Raw genomic sequence first — 25,419 nt, 5'->3', positions numbered from 1 at the left:
TGTTATGTTAAGCTGTGCGTAGAGGCAGTCAATACGTAAGATGATAAGCAATGGAAAGACCGACTGAGAACCACGCAATCGTAGTTGGTAAAGCAAGGTAAACCGTGGAGCTCCGATGTGGCATGGTAGCACGATTGGCAGGCATAAATAGCAATAGTGGAGCCTATTAAGTCGCTGTGGCACTATCATACATACGGACACGTATACATACATGTATATACATATGTGCAGCGGAAGGAAAAGGCTTGCAAAAGTTAATGGAAGCGAATGCGCATGCGCTTTTTCATGCATTTAAATTTGATGGAATTTTAATTAAATTTTCAAAGGCAAAACGCGTTCTTAAAGATGCAAATAATGTGTGCCGGCAAAGAAGAAACACATGCATACATAGACATATATATTTTATAATATACAAGTAGTATATATGTATATGCATTGACATTTATAGACACGCGCCGCCAGGAATAAATTGTGGTGGAAAATCCACGTAGTGTTTATGAATAGATTTTGCACAAACATATCTGTGGTTGTGTGTATTTATTGCACCGCAATGTTGGCATCGCGTAGATGTTGCAATTTCTTTACGGAGGCGCAAACGTAAAATGTTCTCTTTTGCGTTGGTGTAGCAAATGTGTTGGCTGACTGCAATTGCAATTGCCTACACAACATATCGTGGGCGCTAAGATTGCAACATGCGTTGCATGTTGGCGTTATAACAATTGTTTATGGATATGAGAAACAAAATTGAGAGTTAACAGTGTTAAGAATGTTGTAAGTACTTGAAGATAAGAAGCTATCTGCCGAAACAATCGCTGAAAATACGAAACAATCAGCTTCAACCTCGCAAACATAATAAAAATGTATTTCCCACTGTAATAAAATTCAATGACTCAATCAGTTAAGAGCTTCGTAACAGAGGGATCGAAAAAAAAATGTATTTATTTAACTATTATTTATTAAACTTTTTTTTATAGAATACCAATTTTATTACGTTTTCCTCTGAATGAAGCAACCAAATAACTTTTATTTGAGTTTGTGGCCAATTATTTATAAACAAAAGAAAACATTAGCTTTGGCACCGAAGCTATAATACTCTTAACAAATACAAAAGGTTCCCTAAAAGAAATTGATTCCGATAGTTCAGGCCGTATGGCAGCTATATGATATAGTGATCCGATCGAAACAATTTTTTTGGAATTTGCAGTATTGTCTTAAAAAATAAAGCATGCCAAATTTTGTGAAGATAACTCGTCATATGAAAAAGTTTTCCATACAAGCACTTGATTGCGATCGTTCGGGTTGTATGGCAGCTATGTGCTATAGTGGTCTGATCTGAACCATTTCTTTGGAAAATGCTTTAATATATTAAAAAATAACCCATACATTTTAATAAGACAGCTCGTGATACGTACTTTACTAGCTTTACTCTTATGTAGACTCAGATTCCGGTTATTTATTTGTTCCAAATAGCACGAGTACCTAGAAATATCATACCCTGATGAAACAAGTGGTTCCGAAGATTGGCTCAGCAAACGACATTTTTGTATGAAATTATTTCAATAATTTTTTTATACCCTTAAATACGTATGAAAAGCTTTAAAGAGAAAAACTAAATTGTTTTTCCTTACTGTCGAAAAAATTCGTTAAAATTAGGTCTTCTTACGGTCTAGACTGCGCCAGTAATATTACTATCCCAGACTTAAAATATTACAAGAAATTATATTTATAATCAAATATATTCCCATTTAAGATCACCTGATAGCAATGTCTTACCGAAGCTTTCAAACAACCTTCTATTATTATATATGTATTTATGTCAGTATAACTAGTTTTATAAAACTAAATATTTACTTCCTTAGCAGAACTAATTAAGTAGCGACAGCATCACCGAACGGCCAAAACGTGCAACATGAATAAGTATTTGCGCGCCATGGTTAATACTACTGCGCTTTAGTTAGTTTATGTTTGCTGTAGGCACATGTTTTATTGTTTGTCTATGTAGTTTTACTCAAGGTGAAGACAGACACCTGAGCGGTCTAGCTGGTAAATACCAAAGTGCAAATGCCCGAAAACGGCGTTAACGACGCAGACAAGCCTCAACAAAATGGACAAGCAGACACAAGCAGTAGCAATCAAATATGAAAATTTACAAAAACAATAAAGACAAAAGACAGGTTGTAAATAAAAGAGCACAGAGCACATAAAGCAAATACACGAACTTTTGTATATGGTACATAAAATATATGAATAGGTATGCACATATGTTTTTAGGTACATACGAGTACTACCAGTATTGCGCTATTAGGCTGCCTCTTGCAACACACCACTACCACATGTACTCGCGCTGATCCGCAAAGTCTTGCCATTCTGACTGCTAACAGGCGGAGCATCTGCATTTCTCGGAATTTGCCGCACTGAGATCATGTGAAAAATTTTCCAGTCGTATGTGCTGATGTGTGTATGTTTACTAAATGTATTTACTTTGAGTAGTGGTGTAAATTTTCGGCAGATTTCTCACCACTACACCTTGAGTTTTTTTTTGGCATTTTTTTACAAAAGTCCGTGTACTTTTAGTCGAGGCTATCTTTTGACGGTGAACGAGAAGACACTGATAAATTCCATCAAGTCATCGCATGTCTCAACTACACACGTACTTATATTTTCGGCTCTTTCCTCTTTGGAATTACTCAGCGCTATAATCTATCTTCGGACATTTTTTCTCAACTTGTTGCTGTTAAGAAATGTGTATTATATGGTAGATAGGTGAAATAGTATAAAAAAAAAGAACTGAAAACAGAAGCGGCGTGACTTTTCTATCTGTGCGATACTTTTCACTCAACCGAGGCGGATACATTGCACAAGAGTGTCTAGTTTGCTCACAGGTATCGAGGTTATTCGTGTGTACATTCACTGCACTCACATATACATATACATATAGGTATACATATGGACATACCCGCATGCACATATTTTTATGTGTGTTGGTACCTGTAGTTACATACTTTTATATCTCGTTACTTTGGTTATTAATCGGCATTAAGAGGTTTTTCTGCGCCTCTAAAATGTTTGAGCACAAAACAAGCAAGAACAAGAATAAAGAGTTGTGCTCTTCACACGGCACACCTAGTCGAAAATAAATAGTTTTATTATTTTTTGTGGGTACTTGCAATGTTGGTTTAGTTGTCGTCGTCACTTGGGTGATAGAATCGCTGTAGCCTTTGGACATTATACTTGTCATTCTTTGTAATTGAGTAGGGACACCTTAGCTCACGACTAAATTGTGCGCTTAAACGATTTGACGGCGTACGATTATCGCATTTGTCTAGACTTGCTGATATGTTATTTTGCCACCACGAAAAGATTTTAGAAGAGTTTTCATTTACGTAAGTTGTGCACTTCGAGGAAAAAAAGTAAAAATGGATTAGTTTTTTGAAAGGAAGTGATGCTTTTAGCTAATAGCTGTTGGTACTATTAATTAATTATTATTTTCATACTATATATAAGTGCTTTCTGAACACTGTTCTAAAAAACGTACATCATTTTTGGTCTCACGACAATAGTATTGTATGTAATTCCTAGTTTACCTATTTTTTCAAACCCTGCAGAACTTCATATACAGCGCATATATGGTAAGAAGGGTTTGGTAAATTGAAAAAGAGTTGAAACATGTCTAAAATATATGAATTTTAAAGGAATATTATAAAAGTTAAAAATAATATTTTACAAATTTCAAAGTTTTGTGAAAAAAATAATAAAAAGTTAACTATACGAAATATATAACGAAAACTCTTTGGGTCATGAATCAAAGCTAGACTCGTACCAAAACATCTGACTCTTTAAAGAACGACGTCGAGTAAGGTCTGTCCAACCGTCCAATAACATAGAAAATGGCGCCGTTCCTAAAACAGTCGGGTCTACGTAACCGGAACGGACTCGGATTTTTCCGGCCAAGGACTGTCAATTCGACCAAATTTTGCCGCTACAACAACAACAACATAACAAATGGCGCTCTAAAAATGCGCCGAAACCGAAGGCCAAGCCATTTCAGCCGAGGCTTGTAACAGATGTTGGAAAATTGGATTAAACGTTGGCATGCTTGTATTGCCTGAAGAGAGGGAGGCGATAATAGAGATTTGTATTAAAATTCGTGAAAATTTAGTTTTTATGCCGGTCCGGGTCATATTTGATCAGATGGTATTAAAAAATGTGTTTCAATATTTTTTATTATTTTTTTTTTTAATATTTTGTACAAACAACGAAAATTTCTTGCTTCGGTCCTTGAAATCCGAAAGTTAAGAAATAAAAACCAGCTTATTGTAAAACTTTTAAACGTAGACGCTTACATTGTCGAGCGACGGTTATTCGAACTTTCGCTGCACTGCCACAAAATTATGCAGGCTTTTATGTACTTTATGGATTTTTAATACTTTCATTTGCAACAAATCCGTACTGTACATCGAGCCAAAAAACTTTGAGCGGAAAAGTCAGATTTGCCAAGAAGAATGCAGCAGACTTTGTTTTGCACGTTAACGTACGGAATACAAACGTAAGTACTTACGTAACTACATGCAACTACATAATTTTACAGTCAGCGTACATATGTTACATGCACATATAAGTATATGTATGTGGGTTTGTGCAACATATATTTATGCTTATAATTTTTCAATTGCAGCAACTTTGTCGCCTGCCAGGCTGTCTGCTTGTTGTCTGTTCGCATTGTCGTCGTCACCGCCATCGTTATAGTCACGGAAGACGGCTGTTGGTTGAATTTCCGGGCGACTGATTGCATTTCGCACAACAAAGTTCAATGCGACAGTGCGACAGAAGGACGCACGAAGGCAATATACATTCGAACGAACGGTTGCTGCTCTGGCGAGTGGGCAAAATGTGCGCCAATGTCAACGCAAAGCTAAAATGACAATTTCATTAGAGTGTGTGTGTTTGTGTATGTGTGAATATAAATTAATACAAACGAAGGTTTACAAAAACACAAGCCTTACGCTCACCTGGCTGCAAATTTGAAAAATAACCGCAAAAAAGCAAAAGGTGCAGAGACCCTGTAAGTGAAATCGAAAATTGTGGAGGGAAAATATGTATGTATGTACATACACACACACATACAACCAAGTGCTTGTAATACGAATTGAGGCGTATTGAGCAACCCTTTTGGCTGGCAAGCCTTGGCGTGTCTGGCAGACGCTTGCAGAAAAAGGCTTCCCAGCGCACATGCTCCCTTACATGCTTAACAAATAAGGAGTTAGCACATATGTTACATACAACCATATGTATGTTGTACGCATATGACTTTTGCATTTTTATGCTGCAACGCTGCATTGCTGCATTTACAAAAAATAATAAAAACAAGTTTTTAGCATATTTATTTTTTCTCATTTTTGTTTTTTATGCCCCGAACATGCAATATTAAGTTTGTCACGAAGTTTGTAACTCTTAGAAGGTTAGGGCTCAGTTACCCTAGAAAATATATACATATGTATATAAATGGTCAGCGTGAAGAGCTGAGTCGATTTAGCCAAATCAATCTTTTCGTCTGCCTATGTATACGCGAACTAGTCCATCAGGGTTTGAGAAATAATTTTTCACACGTTCTTTTCTCCCAAATAAGCTACTCATTTTTCGGAATCGCTAATATCAGACCACTATGGCATATATGTAGCTACCACACAAACAAATCGATCAAGCTCTTGTATGGAAATCTATTTCATTTCAGCAGATATTTTAACGAAATTCGGCACAAATTAGTGTCTAAGACAGTGCTACAATTCGCAAATTAATTTTTCAGATCGGAGGTCTATAGCATATAGCTGGCATACAAACTGATCGATCAAAATCAAGTTCTTGTATGGAAAACTTATTTATTTGTGAAGGGTATTATAGCTTCGGTGCAGTCGACGTGAGCGATTTTTCTTTTTTTTTTCGAAATGAAAGTTCTAAATAGGACTTAAGGGTGCTCTATTGTATGTGCTGATCATAACAGCAGCTGTTGTTTATCATGTGCCATATGATGCGCCGCCTTGCCACAGTCGTGCCGACGATATTTAAATTAATTACAAAGCGTTAATTTGTAAATATGTATAAGGTGTGTATAGCGTTGAAGCGATTAAATATTTTCACAAGTCTAAAAGATTTCTTAACTATAATATATAGCAAAAGTGGCCACTAATTTCAGTACAAAACGCCCCCTTGCGTTGGGAAATTCAAAAGCAACATTTTAATTAATACACACATAGGTATTTATGCTTCGCACAGCATCAGGTTTCAATTAATTTTACCATTTCGTGCTATAAATCGTTGTAATTTATGTATCACATAACGCGCTAAACACTTTGAGGCGCTCCGCACACGACAAGAGCCCTGCTGCATGGAGCTTCATTTATTTCGAAAACTTTAAAATAAAAAACTTGAAAAGAACTTGGCGTTTCTAGCGAGTATTTCGCTTTAGATTGCAGCTACGTGGCATGCGCACTATAATTTTCGATAATTTTTAATGCTTTGTTTGCCTTTAATACATTGTTTTTGTTGTAATATTTTACCCCTCAAATCTGTGAGCGAAGGTGAAAATCCGGCGCTGTGGCGTATCAATAAACAGAACGTCAAAATACATCGACACACTCCATGACTGAGAAAGCAGCGTGGCAATGAAGCAATGCATATAAGTGCATGTGGGGATGTGTGTATGTGTGTGACGTCAATGGATCGCTGCTTTTTAGCCACAAGAACCAATTTAAAAAGGAAATAGCCAGAAGTTCAATGACACAAACCAACAAACGGAATAACTATTGAACTGCTAAGTGTCTTTACAGACACACACATACACATATGCACTTGCAAGTGTGCTGAGTGTATGTACATACACGTTTGCAGCGCCGCTGATGGGTGTCCGCGATGCAGGCAGCTGTGCGGTTACAATTGCTTTCAATTCATGCTTTTTGGTACACGCTCCAGTGTGAGTTGTGGTTTGCGGCATCACCACAGCACCGCCGCACTCTTCCCCACTCACTCAGCCGACACGGCACACTGTGTTCTAAAGCGCAAACGAAACTTCAACTTTTGTTTTTTTTACACCAACGAAGACTTCTGATTTGAGCGCATGAAAAAAAATTTAAGTGAATGCGGCACTGACAGGCTGAGAAAATGCCGAAAGAGAGCGAAGCGTAGCTTTTGAAAGCCGCAATCAGCAGCAGCTTTGAAAGTTATTGAGGTTAGCTGAAAAGTCATTATTGGAAAACTGTTGGCAACTGATAGGCGTGATTGTTGGGAAAAGCGCTGCTTTTGTATTGTTGTTGTTCGTAAGCGATCGGCAAGAGCGCTTCAAGAGTCGGGCAGATAACCGTGCTTCCTGTGAATGAATTGCGAAGTAATTGCAATTACATAAAATTCTCATTTAATCATGCCACATAGACACATACATATGCACATTCGCAATTAGCGGTATGTATAAATTATGCTTTTGCTCGGGCTTTCAGATTGGCAATCAATGCTTCATTAAATTGGCTATAACAATTTTCTTTATAATTGCTTTAACGACCTTCTGCATGGACGGCAAGTTAAAAGCGCTAACTTCGTATAGCAATGATTTAATGTTTGTAAGCATATTTTTGAGCAATCAGAATATTCTCATTATTACATCCCGGTTCAAGATTTGTTGCTGGTCTTGCTATATGTTGAAATTTCAATATGTTCAACCAAATAAAATTAATAAGACTCGTCGTGTCTAGCATAATTCGAGGACGTTGAAAAAATGCAATCGATTTGCTGTACATGCAAAAACCAAATAAGAGATTGTTCTCACTGAGCAATTCGAAAAAATTATAGTTTTCTTCTACAGTAATTCTCTTGTTATTCTTGACATATTGTCAAATAAAAATGTTTTTCGTAGAAGAGCCTCGATATAGCGGTCTGATCTGAACAATTTGTACTGTAGCTTTATGCATTTGGACAATAATCAATACCAAATTTCGTGAAGATATCTTATCAAATAAAAAAGTTTTAATACACGAATATGATTTGAATCGGTGAGTTTGTATGGCAGCTACATGTTATAGTGGCCCGATATAGGCGGTTCAGACAAATGAGCGGTTTCTTAGAGAGAAAATGATGTGTACAATTTTAAATCGATATCTCAAAAACTGAAGGACTACGGACATGGCTAAATCGACTCAGCTCGTCCCGTTGATAATTTATATAGGCATATACAATACTTTATAGGGTCTCGACGTTTCTTTGGTGTTACAAACTTTGTAAAAAAATTTAACAACCACTTTTTAAGATATAAAAAAACGTAATATTGACTTTTTGTCGAGTTCGTGAAAGATAAAAGCCATGTTGAACATATTTTTATAATTTGAATGGAATCACAAAATTACAAAGGCACAAATGTTCAAGCAACTATTCTGGTATACAGGAATGCCATATAATAAGAAACAGAAATACCTAACAATAATAAGTCAGCAACAATTGGCAACGAACGCAAAGCTATGCAACAAACGCTAGTAATGGCCATAAAATTGAATTGGCTTGATGTTGCATCTACAACAGATCAGCAGCACAACACCGGCGCACAATGGGCAAAAGAGCAAATTGTAGGTATAGCAAAGCAACAACAAATATGCATAAAAAAGTACATAGTATACATATATATGCATGTATGCTGTCGAGAGCAACAAAGCCGCGCTGCAACTATTTATTGCATTGCACCTTGAGAAGGTTATTGAATATCGACGCTGTCAGGACGACAGCCACACGAACCAGTAGATGGCGGCTAACTAACTGTGCGGCTGGGTTGACCGATGAAAGGGTGGATGGAGGGCGCACGCGGTGCAATTCTAATTTGCCAGTTTGTGTGTGTGTGTGTTTGGCGAACGAACAACAAAACCTGCAGAATGCCAAGGCCACAAAGTGGAGCTTTAATGGAACGCAACGTAATGTTGCACGGTAGACAAGCGGCGATGTATCTTTCTGCAGCGTTTATTGCCACATTCTTAGTGTCCAGTCTGCAGTGCTTTGTTGTGCTTTATGTTCATTCACAGTTGTTGTTCTTTTTTGCTTTTGCATTGCACACATATACACATGTACCTTTGCTGCATTCTGTTTGCCGCACAGCGCAGTGTTCAAGTGTGTGCATGCGTGTATATGTATGTTTGAAGGTATACGTGTGTTTATTCTGCGTCGGATTTGTTTACTTTTGTATTTTTTTTTTGTGTTTTGTGTTTATCAAAAAGTCAACATTTGCCCACTTTCGGCTCGGCTCTGCCTACAGAGGCGACTCGTTTCTCATCGACTGTATATGCGTACAGCCCGTCGCTGTGGCATGCACCTTATGTGCCAAGTACAGTGACTGGTTCAAGTGTCTTTGTTGTTACCATTGTTGTTGTTGCTATAGCTGCTGCTTCAAGTGCCCTGGCCTTCTTCGGGCTGCTGCAAGGTGTTGTGTGAAATGAACGCTGTTGGAATTTCAGTTTGATTGCTGTGTCGATTTTTTGTGTCATTTCAGTTTTTAGTTGCTTGTTTCTTCATTTTTTATTGCTCACATGATTTAAAAAGCAACAACAGCGCCAACAACAAAAACTTGAATAAATAAACAAAGAGAAGTGTAGTACACAAGGCGAAATGAAATGAAAAAAGATACAATCAAATTCTCATCATTGCTGGAATTGGATTTGGTTTTGGCCGGTCCAAGGTGTGTTTTGTGTAGCATTTTCGTCTTAAATTCGTGTCTATTCCACTATATTACTTTTTCTATGCCTTCTAGTCACCATGCTGTTATTGTTGTTTCTATATTAAAGTTAAAATAGTGATTTCATTATTGTTGCTGTTGTTGTTTTCGGTATTTAGTCTCTTGTTGATTTATTTGTAGTTGTTTGGTGTATTTTCGTCGACCATTTTGCTATTGTTGTACGCTACGGATGTGGCTGCTGTGGTTTAGTGGTCGTGTGGCTTGTGGAGTGTCTCTTCGTTTTTCTGCTTGACTGGAGCAATATCTAGGAATTTATAAAGCACGCACTAACGCAGTGTATTTAATTAGAAAACATATGTACATACCATACATAAATGTAAGTGTATACAAGTGTACGAGTATGCATGCTTGCAATGCATTTGGAGAGGTTTTGCGGCATTTTACTGCAAAAACCTTTTTGTTGTGATTTTTAATTATAATTTTGCAGGAGTGGTTTTGAACTTCAATTACAATACGTGGTTTATTTTCGACATTTATTAAGAAAAAATAATTTTAGAAACAAGGCACCTATACCTGTCGTATGGTGAAAAATCGATTTGCAATTAATTGTTTTCAGCTAATATTTTATTTTAATTTGTGGTTACATTTCAATAAAATTCTATGCAAATTCTTGTTTGTAATGAAAAGTGCATTAAGAGAATTAATATTATTTAAATGTGTTATGTACATATGTATGTATGTTTGTAAATATGTGTGAACGTGTTTTGTGCAGAATAATTATATAATAGTAGTATCGAAGTGCAGAACTTAAAAATTTTCGATTCTTAACTTGTATCTTTTAAAGTGAAACTTTTTACAAGCTATAATACCCTTCACAGATGTATTTCTTAAAGCATAAAACTGCATTAAAAGATCTTTTTCTTGATTTTGATCATTCAGTTTGTATGGAAGCTATATGTTAAAGTCATCTGATCTAAACAATAAGTTTGGAGATTGAAGCGCTGCCTTGAATAATAATCTATGCCAAATTTCGTGCAAATATATTTTTAATCCTTATGTTAGTAACCAACTTTACCGACGACTTTTAGCAATGTCTTTTAGCCACGATCTGAGTGGTGAGTTTTTCTAAAAAATGTTTTTCTTCAAATATTAATAGTCAGTGACAATTTAAAGAAAAAAAACATAACAACGTAGAATGAAAAAATATATATATATAAAAATGAACTCACAAATAGCTTTCTTTTAAGTTAAAAAACGACGATTTGAGAGCTTAAAATGAAATATTGAATTTTTTTAAGCTATTCACACAAATACACCGTGGTGGGTACTGGTCACTAACATAAGGGTTAAATAAAACAGCAACTTCGTATATACTAAAGTGGTTCGATATATTAGTTACTCCTTGGTTCGAAAAGAACGTGTGCAAAATTTCAGATTGATATCTCAAAAGCTGATGGACTAGTTCGCGTATATACAGACGGATATTGCTAAATCGTCACGCTGGTCAGTTATACTATATGTATATAAGTTATAAGGTCTCCGCCGTTTTATTCTGGGTGTTGCAAACTTATTATACCCCGTTCTATGATTAGCAATATAGAATATGTATAAAAATATATATCTTTATCTTATTAAAATTAAATAATATTTTTCTTATTAATTAAATATTTATATGAAATTTTCGTAAAATTTATTTATTAATAAATTCATTAATAAAGTATAAATTTTTTCATCTAAATTATTTATTATTAATTTATTTCTTATTGATATTATAATTGATTTTTTCTGTAGTTTATATTTTTTTATGTATTCATATTTTATTTACCGATTTTTTAATGTAAACCACTTTTAATTTGACATTCTCACAAAAAACAAAGTGAGGCATGAGCAAGTTGCAAGTGTGTACTTATAGAAACAATAACAGTGTACCGTTTTACTTCAGAGTTTTTGTTTGCTTCTGAGACCCATGAACGCCCAGCACTCTAGCGTATTGCTCACTCCCTTGTAGAATTGGGGAGTGTCCCCAGAGACTAATACGTGATGACATGCTTGGTTTTCGCACATATGTTGCAATTTAGTTGTTACATAAAAACCGCTAACAGTGACCACCAATACACTCTAAAACAGCTGTCAGCAATGCAAGACGTCAAGCGTATAAATTGAGGGCAACAAAAAACATTCAATTTTTAATTTTTAGCAACTGATAGCTGATAAGTTGTACTTGCAACAGCATATGTATCTATGAAAACATTGTGAAAAATCGTTGAAATATGCAGACACACACACATAAAAGCTAATATATGTTTATCCTTACATATTTTCATACAGTTAAGCGCACTGTTTTATATCTGCGAGAGCTCACAAGCCAAAATCACTGTCTTTAAATTGTTCGCCATTCGTTTATTTTCCTATTTTTTAGCGTTTTTTTTGTTTGTCTGTATGCCACATGATTTTCCCAAATCATTATCTGCAAAGTGGCAGCATAAACCTGCCACAAGAAAATCATACCCGCTTTGGGTGTATGGTGCATAGTTGCAAACACACGCTGCAAGCTTAATAAATTTATGTGCCGGCTTGTCCAGCAGCCCAAAATGGTTAGTCGTCAATTATGTTACAAAACGGTTTAAGTGTGCCATTTGTGGTAAAAACGGCGCGTTTTTTATTTGCTACGCGACAGCTATTGGCTGTTGGTGCACAGCGTTTTAGCACACACTGTATTGTATGTGCATATGTATGTATGTGTGTTTTAAGTGTGTGTATATTCAGCAAAGTGACAATCACGCTGTAGTATGTTTATCCTTTTACGCTTGTTCACATGTTCAACAAAGAAAAACAAACCTTTTTTCTATGTCTCATTCATGTTGAATGACAACTTTTCCATTGCGTGAGTGTAATGAATTTTCTGGCGACACAAATTTCTTGTTAATTGATTTATTACTCGCTGAAAATCATTTTTGTTGTTTTTTCCTTTTCTATGATCAAATTTTGTTGACTGTCGGCTATTTTTGCTGCACTTTATGTTTGTAAAAGTATGTAGCAATGGTAAAAATGCATCATGCAATGTATACAGTTCGTCGCCCAGTATAATTTGGTTAGTATTCATATGATCGGTTAAAAACCGGATATTCGAATAATCGATTTTCAGGTTCCGAATAATTTTAAGAGCCCTAATACAAAGTGCTTATAAAAATTTGTGTAAGCCTAAAATAAACATTTCCGAAAATGTTTAGATACATTTGCAAAAAATGTTGGATACTTTTGTTGAAAAATGTTTAGATACATTTATAAAAAAAATGTTTAGATGCATTTATAGAAAAATGTTTAGATATAATTGCAAAAATTTTTGAATACTTTTGTTGAAAAATATTTAGATATATTTGCATAAAAATGTTTAGATACATTTGCCTAAAAATGTTTAGATACATTTTTAGAAAAATTTTAATAAATTATTTTTTATATTCATACAGACATATTTATTTACACACCTTACACGTATTTCCATCCAACAACCAAAAGGTGCTCCATCGAGAAATGGCGTTCAATGCGGCATAAACATTTAACAGGATTGAGGTCACGCAGCCAGTGAACAGATTAGCCATTTTATAGCTGCTACTTTTTGTTCATAAAAGTGTGCATTCAATTTATACAGTTTTACAGTTAAATAACATTTTTAAAATGCAAATTAAACACAAAAACAAAGCAAGAAAAAAACAATTTTTTATGAGCGACCATGGAGCAGCAGACAACAACTTTATCATGCAACCATACAATGATTGCCGTAGCTGTAGTTTGATTGGCTATACATACAAACAAACATATGTACACACATGCATTAATTCAAATATATAGCGGCAATAGCGATCCTCTGACATAAAGGTAAACTCACTGAATCGAAACAAATATCCCCGGTGTGTGCGAGAAGGCGCAACACCGTTGCAAATACTTGCACATACACGCATATGTATACAATTAACATATACGTATATGTATTTATGTATGTATGTGCAATTGAAGTTTTCATATTAACAACGAATTTAAATTGCTTTGTTGTTAGTCAGTTGTCGGAAAGGTAGCAGTTGGTGGTCACCAGAACTCAAGCAACATATGTATGTAAGTACATATGTTTGTACATGCTGTTTGCTAACATACATAGTGATTATGTGTTTAGGTAAGTATGTGGCAACGATAGTTGGCGCAAAGTTGCTGGTAGCGGGTTGTCACACATCGCTGCATTTTGCTGCGACGACCGCGCAATTGTAAATTATTGTACAAAAATAAAAAAACACCGACACACATACATATATATACAAATAGATAGATTTGTGTGACTGTGAGCGCCCGCTAAGGGACATTAACATTAACATTTTTAGCCACAATAAAGCAATAAAATAGAAATAAAATTTGAAGGAAACGCTCGTAAACTAGAAACTATACGAAATATTGATTCGAATACTAAAAAAAAATATGCTGTCAGTCTGCGGCACGCATATGCTGCCGTAAAAGAATAGCCAAAATGTGATTTTATGCAGCATTGCTTCCGAAACAGCTGATTATTTACTGCACTCTCTGAAATTTCCAAAATTGTATTCGCCACTCACTTGAATTGTGTTGCAAATACCATGTTGCAACATCACAATCGCTTTACAAGTAGTTAAAGTTTGACTAAACATGTAGTAGAGTTTTAACTTCGGCTTCCAAGCTATTATTATATACAAACAACGGCTATACATTAGCGTGCCACGTGCAACATGCAACTAATGTAACATAATATACTTGTATAGGCATGCAACACGTCATCTGTTGACCTGGCTACCTGCTTATAGTATATAAATGTACATGCACACACACATACACATGTACGGTTACATACATACATACAGTTGTTTTCAGCAAACTGTTTTTATTGCCAATTGGCAGCTGTTCGTCTGCCCCTGTGCAAGAGAATTGACTTTTGTACTGCGTCTGTTGTGTGTAAAGCATGCATACGCACATTACTCTACAAATATGTAGCAAATTAATTTCAGTACAAATACTTTTATATATGCACATATAAATAAATAGACTTGCAGCAGTTTTCAAATATCAATTCAAGCGTTTCAGCAAGAAAGCAGCGCAAATATTGCTGCAACAAAATAAAATTTGCGCTCAAAATTGCAAATTATTGTAAAATTACCTTTTGAAAACCACATTTGTGCAATAATTTTGCGATTCTTATATGTATACTTCAAATAGAATTATATGCGATTTCCTAAAGTTGTTTTCTTTGTGCAACACATTTCTTATTGGCACTAATCTCGTCGCCTCTCCACTTGACGCCGTGCGTCTCTTCTTTTGTACAACCCATGAGCTGGCAATCGCTCTAAGATTTTTATTTTTTTTTCGCTTATTTTGCATGGTGTTGAAAATCAAAATCGTATTTTTCAAACACAAACAGTTTTTCTTTTGCCAACATTCTGCCGGTCAGACGCCAAAATTTTCGCGAAGCCACAACAAAATGGCATGAATACCGCAATGGCGCTTGTGTAAGCATATAAAACATATTTATGTATTTATGCATGGATTTTGAGGCATGTGAATCTGCAATGCCAGCTAAGTGCGTCTGTATGTATATATGTGTGCGTGTGTACGTAAATTCTACATAAAGTTGAGACATCAGACGGCAAATGTGCAATATAAAATGTTTTCGAAATTTATTCGAATCGAATTAGCTGACTCATCAGCGATGGGAGCACGTACTTGAGTACATAGGTATATACATATATTGATACATACATACATGAATGTACGTATGTACAACTGTAGACGCAAAATTTTCGGTTCAAAACCGGCAAACTTTTTCGACTTCGTTTTCTAAATAAAATCATATTTTATAAACCTAAATTAATAAGTGCAGTACCCGAAGAAAATACTGTTCAGCTGTTGTATGACCCACAATACTTTGGATATACATATGTACTAGATAATAGCAATGTACAAAGCTAGCAAAAACCTAAAAGGTTAAATAGTAATCCTAAAATTTGTAAAATGTTGGTTGGGTCAATCGTCATTTCGTTTCAAAATATCACAATTTGTTGTGCAGTTTTCGTCAGAAAGGAAAAGTACTTTAGGAAATAAGGGGTTCAAACCGTAACATGTTCATACCCTTTTAACCCTCAAAAACTATTTTATTCATATTTTTCGGGAGAAATATTAAAATAACTCGACCAAGTAGGAAATAAGTTGTGAAAACTTAGATAACTGCGTCGCAGAGTCAACTATTGATAGCTTTACAGTACGTTTTTTCAAGGATGGCTCGAAACTTAGAGGGAACTAGATGTTGGAGGCTCACTCTGACAGTAGAGTGACAATACTAGCTATGAGCTTGCTCACTATGCGCTAAAAGTTAGTTAAGGACGATCTGTCCTCATTATCAATAGCATCAAGGTAGCATCGAGCTCGCAAGAGAGGGCAGCCTAGTCCCAATCACATCGGCATGGGAACGAGTTGAGCCTCCGTTGTACTCCTGCGTTCTAGCGCTGGATTGTGGATTTCATGTGAGTTTAGCAGGCACAGATCCTTCTGACCTAATGCAGAACGCAGGAGATCCACTGAGGCACTTGCCCTCGGTAAGGTTATTCTTGCCGCAATCGTCGAATTTCTCACTGGACATTGTCTAGTAAATGTGCTGCGGTAAGGCTGAAAATTATGTCAGCGCTAAATGTCACAGTTGTATGTCCAGCTTTTGTAAGACTAGGATTGAAACATCCCGGCAGTCATATCTTCGGCGAACTAGGCGAAATAGCTAAGTAGAAATTAATATCAGTCGCAAAAAATTTGTGGCAGCATCCAAGTGCGTTGTTGAGTCTTGTGAGTCAATCGCTCAATAGTTAGGAGTTTTTAGGCATAACAATGGGCCGGTGTTCTCAGTTGTCGAATTAGAATCGACATTTTAACCCAATCTAACCTATCCAGTTCTCACTCTGACTTTTAAAATAAATTCTCATAAACCCATGAATTTTACTTCTAGCAGATGTTCTTATAAAATTTGGAGAAACTTTCATCGAAAAATCCAATGTCCAAAGCATTAAGCCATGATTTATGAGCTTATGTGAATATCTATGCTTTGAATTAAAAATAAAGCAACTAAAGCCAGCTGGTTTATTAATTAAATATTTAATGGATTAGTGTTGAGACTTCAAATTAATGAAGAACCAAAAGTTTCAAAATAAAAAGTAATATCCAGCACTACGTAATACATACAAATCACATAAAAGTATACTCAGGCACTACGCTGCCTGTAACCATATGCTTTCCAAACTTTAAAAATATGTTCTGCAATATTACGCTATCATAAAAATTATCACACTTTTAAATTGCAATTAAAGTGTGCTATAATAGTCGTTTGTAAAGACATATGCTACACCATCTGACCCTGTAAGAAAAATGTGCAGTTATGTATTGTGCAAGAAGTTAGCTGTGGATGAGTGCGCTGAATTATTAACTACTCAAGCAGAAAGCGCAGAAGGCTTTGTTTACAATTACTTTGAAAGTTTGACAGTTCGTTACGTTTTTGACGTAAGGTCTTGCACTCTGCTTTTTATCATAATTGCAACCTTTTATTTTTATTTTTTTTTTTAATACCAACTTTAACTCAGGGCAGAAATTAGCGCCTGCTCTGCACAACATCATCATTATTATAACAATAGTTAACAAGACCAGCAAGCAAATTAGATGAAATACTGCATAAAAGAAACAGAATAGGGTGGCATTCTCTCAGGCTGTTGTTGCCAATTCCGCGCTAACCAACTTTACTAACCATTTCTATTTCAATTTTTTTTATTTTTTGCTCAGCGACTTTTCATGTTTTTTGCAGAACGTTTTTGTTTTTTGCCTCTTCAAGTTCTTCGCGCTTTTATTTGCCATTTTTAATTGCTTCTTTTCCGTAGGCAAGCATTTAGCGAAGGTGATAATTTGTGATTTTCGCCTTTTTACACAGAGCAAAAACAAATACAACAAATGCAATGGGCATTTCACACTTGGCCGCCGGTTGGCCTGGTTTCATTAATTATTAAGTTATTCTTACTTCAATGGGGTAACAAAGGCGGAGTGGGCTATTCACACACACGAACATGCACACAGCCAGAGGTAGGTGACTGTTGTAGGTGGTGAAGTGCCGAAGTGGCAGAGGCGCTACTTTTCTGCTATTTAGTTAGGCAAAAATTGAATTGAATATTTATTGCGCACTTTTTGCCGGTCGAGCGTCAGGTGGCGTTGAATGCGTTGAGTTGTGGGTTCGATAAGATTTTAAAATTACATATGTATAAATTACATACTAGTAAGAGTAGAATATGAAAAATTGGAACGCAATGTTTACATACCGACATTGAGATAAGATTTTATCAGTTGCACTTGTTTGTGTTGTGATAACTTTTTAATTATTTTTGTATTATGTATACTTGTTATGTCTGAATACTTGTGTTTTAACAATAAGTAAAAAACTGACAACAGAATCACGCTCTGCTTTACGTTCTACTTTCTTCCTGCGAAAACAATTAATTTACTAAAAAAAGATTTTTTAAATTTTCACAGTAATTTCAAGCTTAGATATGTTCGGATTCTGTTTAGCTAATATCTGGCAAAGAACGGAGAATAATACAAGAAAAAACGCTAACTTCGGTTTTAACGGAACTATAATTGCCTTCACATGCATTTCTTATAGCATTTAGTATTTCTTCTAGGTCCAGTTCGAGCGTAGGACTATATAGCATAAAAGGGTATAAAAAAAAATTTATCTTGATTTTGATTGGTCAATTATGTGCTATAGTAATGCTACAATAATCCAATCTGAACAATATATTCGGAGATTGTAGCGTTGTTGTAGATTATTGTCCAATATCTATGCTAAATTTCGTAAAGATATTTTGTCAAATAAAAAATGTTTTAATGCAACAACTGGATTTGGATCGGTCAGTTTGTATGACAGCTATACTTCTTCTACTAGTTCGACATGTAGAAAACCATTCGGGGAACCATTCCAGATAAATTTAACTTTCAACTATTTTATGCAAGCGATTCTTGATTGTTCTCTTTTTGTAAGACAAGAACTCAACAGTGAGATGAAACAAAGCAAAAGAAATAGAGAAAATGCATGGGGTGGCAAGAGAACAATTTATGAGCACCTTTATGAAAACTTCTTCGTAACAAAATTAACGATTAAAATAATGGTGATCGCTCACTATCGACAAGTACTTGTACTATTAATATACGTTTTACTAAATTATTACAATAGTTATATGAAGGAAGTAAGAAAATAATAATAATTTTATGACACTTACGAACTGTGACCATCTTCGGATCGTAGACGGAGACGCGCTGCTCCACAGCTATGATTTTACGTTGCACGGTGCGCGCACGCTCACCAACCGACAGCAGCTCTGTCTGCAACTCATCGAAAATATCATTTGCTAACAGCACCAGCGATGCCAATTGCCGCAAGGCATTACTCAATGTGAGATTACTGATGGATTCGAATTCATGACCGGACACAATTTTCGCTGCTGTTGGCGATTGTGTGCGTTGTTGACGCTGTCGTTGCAATTGTCGTTGACTTTGCTGCTGCTGGCCGATCTCACCAGCGCTGGCGCTACGCGTTGGTGATGGTGCAGTGGACAAGAATTCCACATGGTGTTTGAGCTTCTTTAATGAAAGCGGAGCCGCTGGTGTGGATGTTGATGCCACGGAAATCTCTTCCTCCGTATCGGTAGCATAACTGAAACTGCATGTATAACCGTTTATTTGATTCTGTTGCTGAAGTTGTTGTTGTTGATGATGATTATTATGATGTGAGCAATCGACGACATCACGCATCGGCGTTGTTGGCGCTGATGTGGCAGTTGCTTTTGTTGCTGTGAAACCAAGTGTGCTCGTTGTTTCGCCGTTTTGCTGCGACACGTGTATTATAGCTCGTGTAACGGTGGTGTGGTTGGCACCCGCGGTGGGTGTGCCCGCAAGACTCCTTGTTTGCTGTTGCTGCTGTGCAGTGTCCTTGGCAATGGATGTTGTCCTTGAAAGTACACCACCATTCTCAATACAAGCTTCCTCTCTCACATTTTCTACGCTCATGTGTTGTTGTGGCAGTTGTGTTTGTATCGTTTGTTTATTAATGCAGTTGTTGTTTTTACATTTGCCGGGCGTGCATTGGAATTTGGCGGCTCGCGTGCGCTCCTCATTTCTGGAGGAGGCGGAAGCTAATGCCAGCCGTGTCGGTTGCACGACACGCTGTACGAATGGCATCTTCGGCTCTCAGTGTGCTTAAGTATGAAGAGAGTGGGTATTTTTATTTGTTATCGCAATTATTTGCGTAGGCAAAATAAGTGGCGACCGGCCGGCAACGTTTTGGTACTTTTTACAATTGTTATTACAATGCGAAATCAAACTTTGTTGTAAGGAAAAATTACTACATTATGTTAGGTTGTTAAAAAATGGCAGTGTGGTTTTATATAAAACCAATTTTCTTTTCACAATAAGTAGGCACTGTGAGGTTTTGTTGGCACTGGCACTTCAGCATTTTTTCTTCATTACACATCACTTTTTATAAACACTTTTTAAATGATAAACATATTTTACTTAATTTTTTTTTTTATATTTAACTGATTACACTTATCGCTTAATCTCTGCTGTTGATATGGTTCTACACCTTATATGTATATTACGCTTTCTTATTATCAGCACCTACTACACTTTAAGAACTTCTCTCACTTATTATTTTTCACCTCTGCTGCTCCCTTGTCGCACTTTTTGTTTTACTTTTTTAATTTTTTTTTAATGTTAGCTTTGATATTCAACATTTTCTTCATCTTCATTTGCCGGCACTGTAAATATTTTTAATGCTTGTCGTGGTTCAAAGCAAAAAACTGGAAAAACAACTTTGAGCTCATGTTCGTATAATAAATCCTCAGTACAGGCACAGACACAGCGCCTTTGGCTGCCAGCATACACGGTTGCCCTTTCGTCGCCCCGCTGGATTTATGAAATAGCTTCCTTGGTTTTTATGCTTCTCAATAGAAGCATTTTTATGTGTATGTATATTAATCTTTGCACAATATTTCAGAATTTCACTATAGTTTGAGTTATGTTTACATGTGTGTGATTGTTGTTATTTTATATAATATTTAATATTATTTTAGTTATTGATCAAGTTGGTTATGTGTTCCCAAACATTGCCATATACTTACATTCACTCTTTCTACAAACACTTTACACTTCAGTACAATTACATTTCATATCTTTATTCGCACTCCAACCCACGGATATCTTCTCTCATCTCAAATCAAACGCAAAACAATTGGTTCAGTTATCATTCTCGGTCAGCGATGTAGAGCTGTTAAGCATCTATAAGATTCATAGTATGTTGCTTCGACATATCGCGTGGCTGTCGCTCTTTTCAAGATTCTTTCACGGCAGTCTCAATGGTTTGTTTGGCTCATGTAGACCGGGACGCGTTGGTAGGTATACAGGTAAGTGACTGACGATGCTGGCAAGGCGGTTTTACTGGTTTTCTTCTACGAACATTGTTCGTCACTTGAATCAGAAGTTTATATATGCTTTATGTGGTGCGGAATTAAGACATGTATGAAATGGCCACACACCAAATTAATTCAAACTTAACGTTCGTGTTAAAATTAGTTTTTAAAAGTTAGAAAAACTTCGAACAACAACACTACATTCAACAGTATTACTGCATATTTGTTCACAATTTTGCTTTAAGTAACACAACTATTATACGAGTAAATCGTATATTATTTTGCTGCCACTTTGTATCGTACACATTTGTTTATACAAATATCGTTATTTCGCGTGAAATTTGTTAGACAGCCCGGAAGTATAGGTATTGTTCCCACTGAGCCATTTCCTTGTTGACTGCTTAACCGAATTGGCAATTTGAATTATAAACGAACTCGCTTCAAAAACCACCGTACAACACTTTCAAACACTTCATTCTTGCACACCGGTCCGTAATCGACTGAGACGCGCGCGCCACATATTCATGAATGGCCTGGTGTTGGCAGCTGCTGCTGCCGTAATGCTGGGAATTTTATTACCCCTTATGCACGTGTATATTTAGTCGGGCACACTGAAATTTGAAATTCCGAAACCAATTACGAAAATTGGGGCTGATTAGGGTTGCGTACAAAAAGCACATTTATTTTATAAAAGTTTTCAGTTGAAAATGTTTAGTGACCTAGATATACTTTTTATACAGGTATAGCTTGTTTTGAGAGCAAGAGAAAATAAATATTGAAAAGATCTATACAAAATTCTTTTGAATTAAACGCTTTCATATTTGTCAATTAATTTTATACAAAAAGAGATATTTATATATAAAAATGTATTACTTTCCTGAAATACTACTATGTGAAAACATATCGTTTATTAACACATGATTATCGCCTAGTTGTCATCCCTAACTTCGAAATTAAACAATTGTCAAAAAATATATAAACAAGAACTTACAAATTCCAAGTGCATATGGAAATTTAATTAAAAATTTTGTGATATATTTGCAGTTAAAAATGGGTTTCCTTTCAGTTTTGAAGAAAATGAGACAGAAAGAAAAGGAGATGCGAATACTTCTATTGTATGTATGGTTAAATGCTAAAATAAAAATACTAGTGATTCATACTTTTATATATGGTATATATTTTCACCCACCAGAGGACTAGACAATGCCGGTAAAACAACCATATTAAAGAGATTTAATGGTGAATCAATAGACACAATCTCCCCCACGCTGGGATTTAATATTAAAACTTTGGAACATAATGGATATATGCTGAATCTCTGGGATGTGGGTGGACAGAAATCACTTCGTTCATACTGGCGAAATTACTTCGAATCAACTGATGGCCTGGTATGGGTGGTAGACAGCGCAGATCGTATGCGCCTTGAATCATGTAAACAAGAACTGAGAGTTTTGCTACAAGAGGAACGTCTTGCTGGCGCTACACTGCTTGTACTAGCAAACAAACAGGATTTACCTGGAGCACTTAGCGCAAATGATATCAAAGATGTAAATTATTTTAAAAAACATTTTTGTATCTCTATTTATATATATATATATATATATATATATTTACTTTTGTAGGTCCTTGAGCTTGACGATATAACCACACATCATTGGTTAGTTGTGGGTGTGAGTGCGGTAACTGGAGAAAAACTCTTAGGAGCTATGGATTGGCTTATAGATGATATTGCTAAGCGCATATTTACCTTAGATTAATGATCACATAGTGAGAAAGGAACATTCAACTTTAGTATTATTCAGCTTAATATTTAGCACTTATTTTTCTAATAAATATAATTTGTATAGTTGCTCCTCCGTTGTGCTCTTGAATTTCGGTTTTAAATTTACTTTGACAATATGTGTGAATCCTTCGTCCACTGTTGGATTTTTAAATTTTTTCTTCATCATATTAAAAACCATTTCATTTATCTTTGAGTGGCTACTATCCGTAAGATGTCTGTATTTTATATTATGACGTACTTGATCCAATGGCACGTTCATAACGAAACAACGACAAGGGACATTGTATTTCTTTGCTAGCGTCATAAACTTTTTCCGCGACTCAACATCCACATTTGTATTGTCCACGACACAAGATGTCCCGGCTCCCAAAGCCTTCTCACATATTTTGAGACATGCCTGAGTGCTTCCTGCTTTGTCAGCGTTGGCAATAGTGTAGTTATGTTGTTCAAGATACTCTTGACAAAAATAACTTTTACCTGAAATACAAATTATTTAAATGCGACTTCCATAAATTTATGTTTGAAAACTTACCGGATCCGGGTAAGCCCACCATAATAATCATTTCACAATTATCAGCAGGAATATCTACATTTTTCGGTTCCAAAAGCGGGATGTCGGTGTTATTTATAATCTCGCTTGGCTTATAATCTGATTTCAGCCATTGCTCCGTGGGTTTACCCAAGAAGTGCTCTTCAGGAGTGTAAAAAGACACATCTATATTAGCAGCAAACCTACGGTCTGCCAAAGAATGATCTTTCCTACGTTTGTTCTTGCCACTGCCGCTTTCTGGCCGTCCGGCCGCATCGCCCACAAAGAAGCTTTTGCTTAAATCTACATCAATGCCATCGTTTTTATTATCCACTAAATATTGCCACATTCCAATCAATGGTTTCCTATAATGACCTTCTTCGATAGCGATAAAAACTTGTACAGGTACCGCTAATTTTTTTAGTATATCTTTTATTTTTCTTTTAAAATCATCCAATTTTATTTTGCCACTTCCTATACCTCCTTGATTGGTGAAAAAGCAAATTTTGTATCCACTTTGATATAACGATTTTAATTTTTTTGGTACTTCGGGGTATAATATTTGCCAGTCGTCGGTATGTTTTGGAAAAACATTACCAGACTTGGTGGTAATAATTGTGCCATCAATATCATATCCAGCTATTTTGTTTGACGCTTTTACTGCATCGTCGTTGTATACCATCATAGATCCGTTTCCTACGGATTCCCATTTTCCCGAACCATTTTTACTTACGCTGTTTTCATTCGATTTATCTTCGTTAGTGGGTTGCTGGTTTTGTTTTTCATTTTTAATTTTCGTTTCCGCTGTAGGTGACGGTTTGAATTGTAGCTCAAATTGAAGTTTACCGTAAACACATTCAATGATGTCTCCGTGCTCCAGATTGCATTCGTTATTTTGCATTATCATTAAACCATTGACGCTGCAAGGATTTTCACCAATTACTCGCAATTTAGCTCGTGTATTTTCCATGTCTACGTCGAGTTCCAGTTGTCGCTTGGAACAATGGACATCTCTTATGCCAGTTTCAGAGTTTCGTCCTACCACATTTATCCCGGAATTCAAATTAATAGAATTATAATCTGATGTCATTGGTTGCAGAAAACATATTCGCTTGGAAATTTTGGATCCACCAGCATCCGACAAGGAACGTTTCAAAGATTTGGCAATCGACATTACTGCTCGTAGTACCGTTATAACTGAAATTGTGGAAAGAGCTGTTTATATACAAATATGTGTTTCAACTATTTGTTCAATATCTTACAACTTTAAATTACTTTACAATAAAATAAATATACAGTTTATACTATAAAAAATTTTGATTGGTCGCGCCGTAATGATTACATTTCCGCAATCAATCGTAAAAGTCGATAAATAAAAAGCGTCACAGATTTTTTACACCAAGCCGAAACAACATTACTCGTTGGAGCTTGGTTTCGAAAACGCAGACGTTGAATTTCTTCTACTATCAAGCAATAGATTGCGTGCAAACAACCAACGTCACTTTGTGAATAGGAACCAATTTTAAGTTGCTTGCTTTTGATTTTCATATGTTTAAAAAATTAGTTTACGCAATTAGACCCATTGCTATGCTTACGCACGTAATAGGTTTTTATCTTAGTTGCTAACTAATGCTAGGTAGCAAAGTTTCTAATGGAAAAGCGTTTCTTAACTCAAAAAACCAGCAGAAGAGAGCACAAGCCTAGAGCGTAACAAGCTGAGAGAGCTGCTAGTTTTGAAATGTAAAAATAAGAATTCTATTGATTGATTTTTATTTGTTGATATCAAGTGATTGAGAAAAACCTCATTTTGATATTTTCCTGCTAGTTTCTGCTGGTTTCCCGTTTCTTAATTTTTGCGATATTGCGCTCTTTCTGAGAGCAACTGTAAATTTTCTTCTCCCTGATAGCT

The 25,419-nt window shown here is 35.8% G+C and overlaps 3 protein-coding genes across 3 annotated transcripts in view; 1 reads left to right on the top strand and 2 right to left on the bottom strand.

Moving 5' to 3' along the window:
* Positions 1-21,730, bottom strand: part of gukh (GUK-holder) — a 116,160-nt gene extending 94,430 nt beyond the window's left edge. The window contains exon 1 of the mRNA XM_014237019.3: positions 19,012-21,730. Coding sequence (XP_014092494.3) covers positions 19,012-19,969 — 958 coding nt within the window. The 5' untranslated portion in view covers positions 19,970-21,730. The remainder of the gene's footprint in view (positions 1-19,011) is intronic.
* A 414-nt stretch (positions 21,731-22,144) lies between these two features.
* Arl2 (ADP ribosylation factor-like 2) lies at positions 22,145-23,069 on the top strand. The gene is made up of 3 exons (XM_014237006.3): positions 22,145-22,313; positions 22,391-22,745; positions 22,821-23,069. The coding sequence occupies exons 1-3, from the start codon at positions 22,249-22,251 to the stop codon at positions 22,953-22,955; spliced, it is 555 nt and encodes a 184-aa protein (XP_014092481.1). The 5' UTR covers positions 22,145-22,248; the 3' UTR covers positions 22,956-23,069.
* PNKP (Polynucleotide kinase 3'-phosphatase) lies at positions 22,986-25,017 on the bottom strand. The gene is made up of 3 exons (XM_014237005.3): positions 24,773-25,017; positions 23,514-24,707; positions 22,986-23,458 (listed from the first exon to the last, which is right to left on the bottom strand). The coding sequence occupies exons 2-3, from the start codon at positions 24,682-24,684 to the stop codon at positions 23,016-23,018; spliced, it is 1,614 nt and encodes a 537-aa protein (XP_014092480.2). The 5' UTR covers positions 24,685-24,707; positions 24,773-25,017; the 3' UTR covers positions 22,986-23,015.
* Positions 25,018-25,419: the final 402 nt, after the last annotated feature.

Source organism: Bactrocera oleae, chromosome 2 (assembly GCF_042242935.1).
Source record: "Bactrocera oleae isolate idBacOlea1 chromosome 2, idBacOlea1, whole genome shotgun sequence".
NCBI classification, from domain to species: domain Eukaryota; kingdom Metazoa; phylum Arthropoda; class Insecta; order Diptera; family Tephritidae; genus Bactrocera; species Bactrocera oleae.
This window is presented reverse-complemented; position numbering and strand designations above follow the sequence as displayed.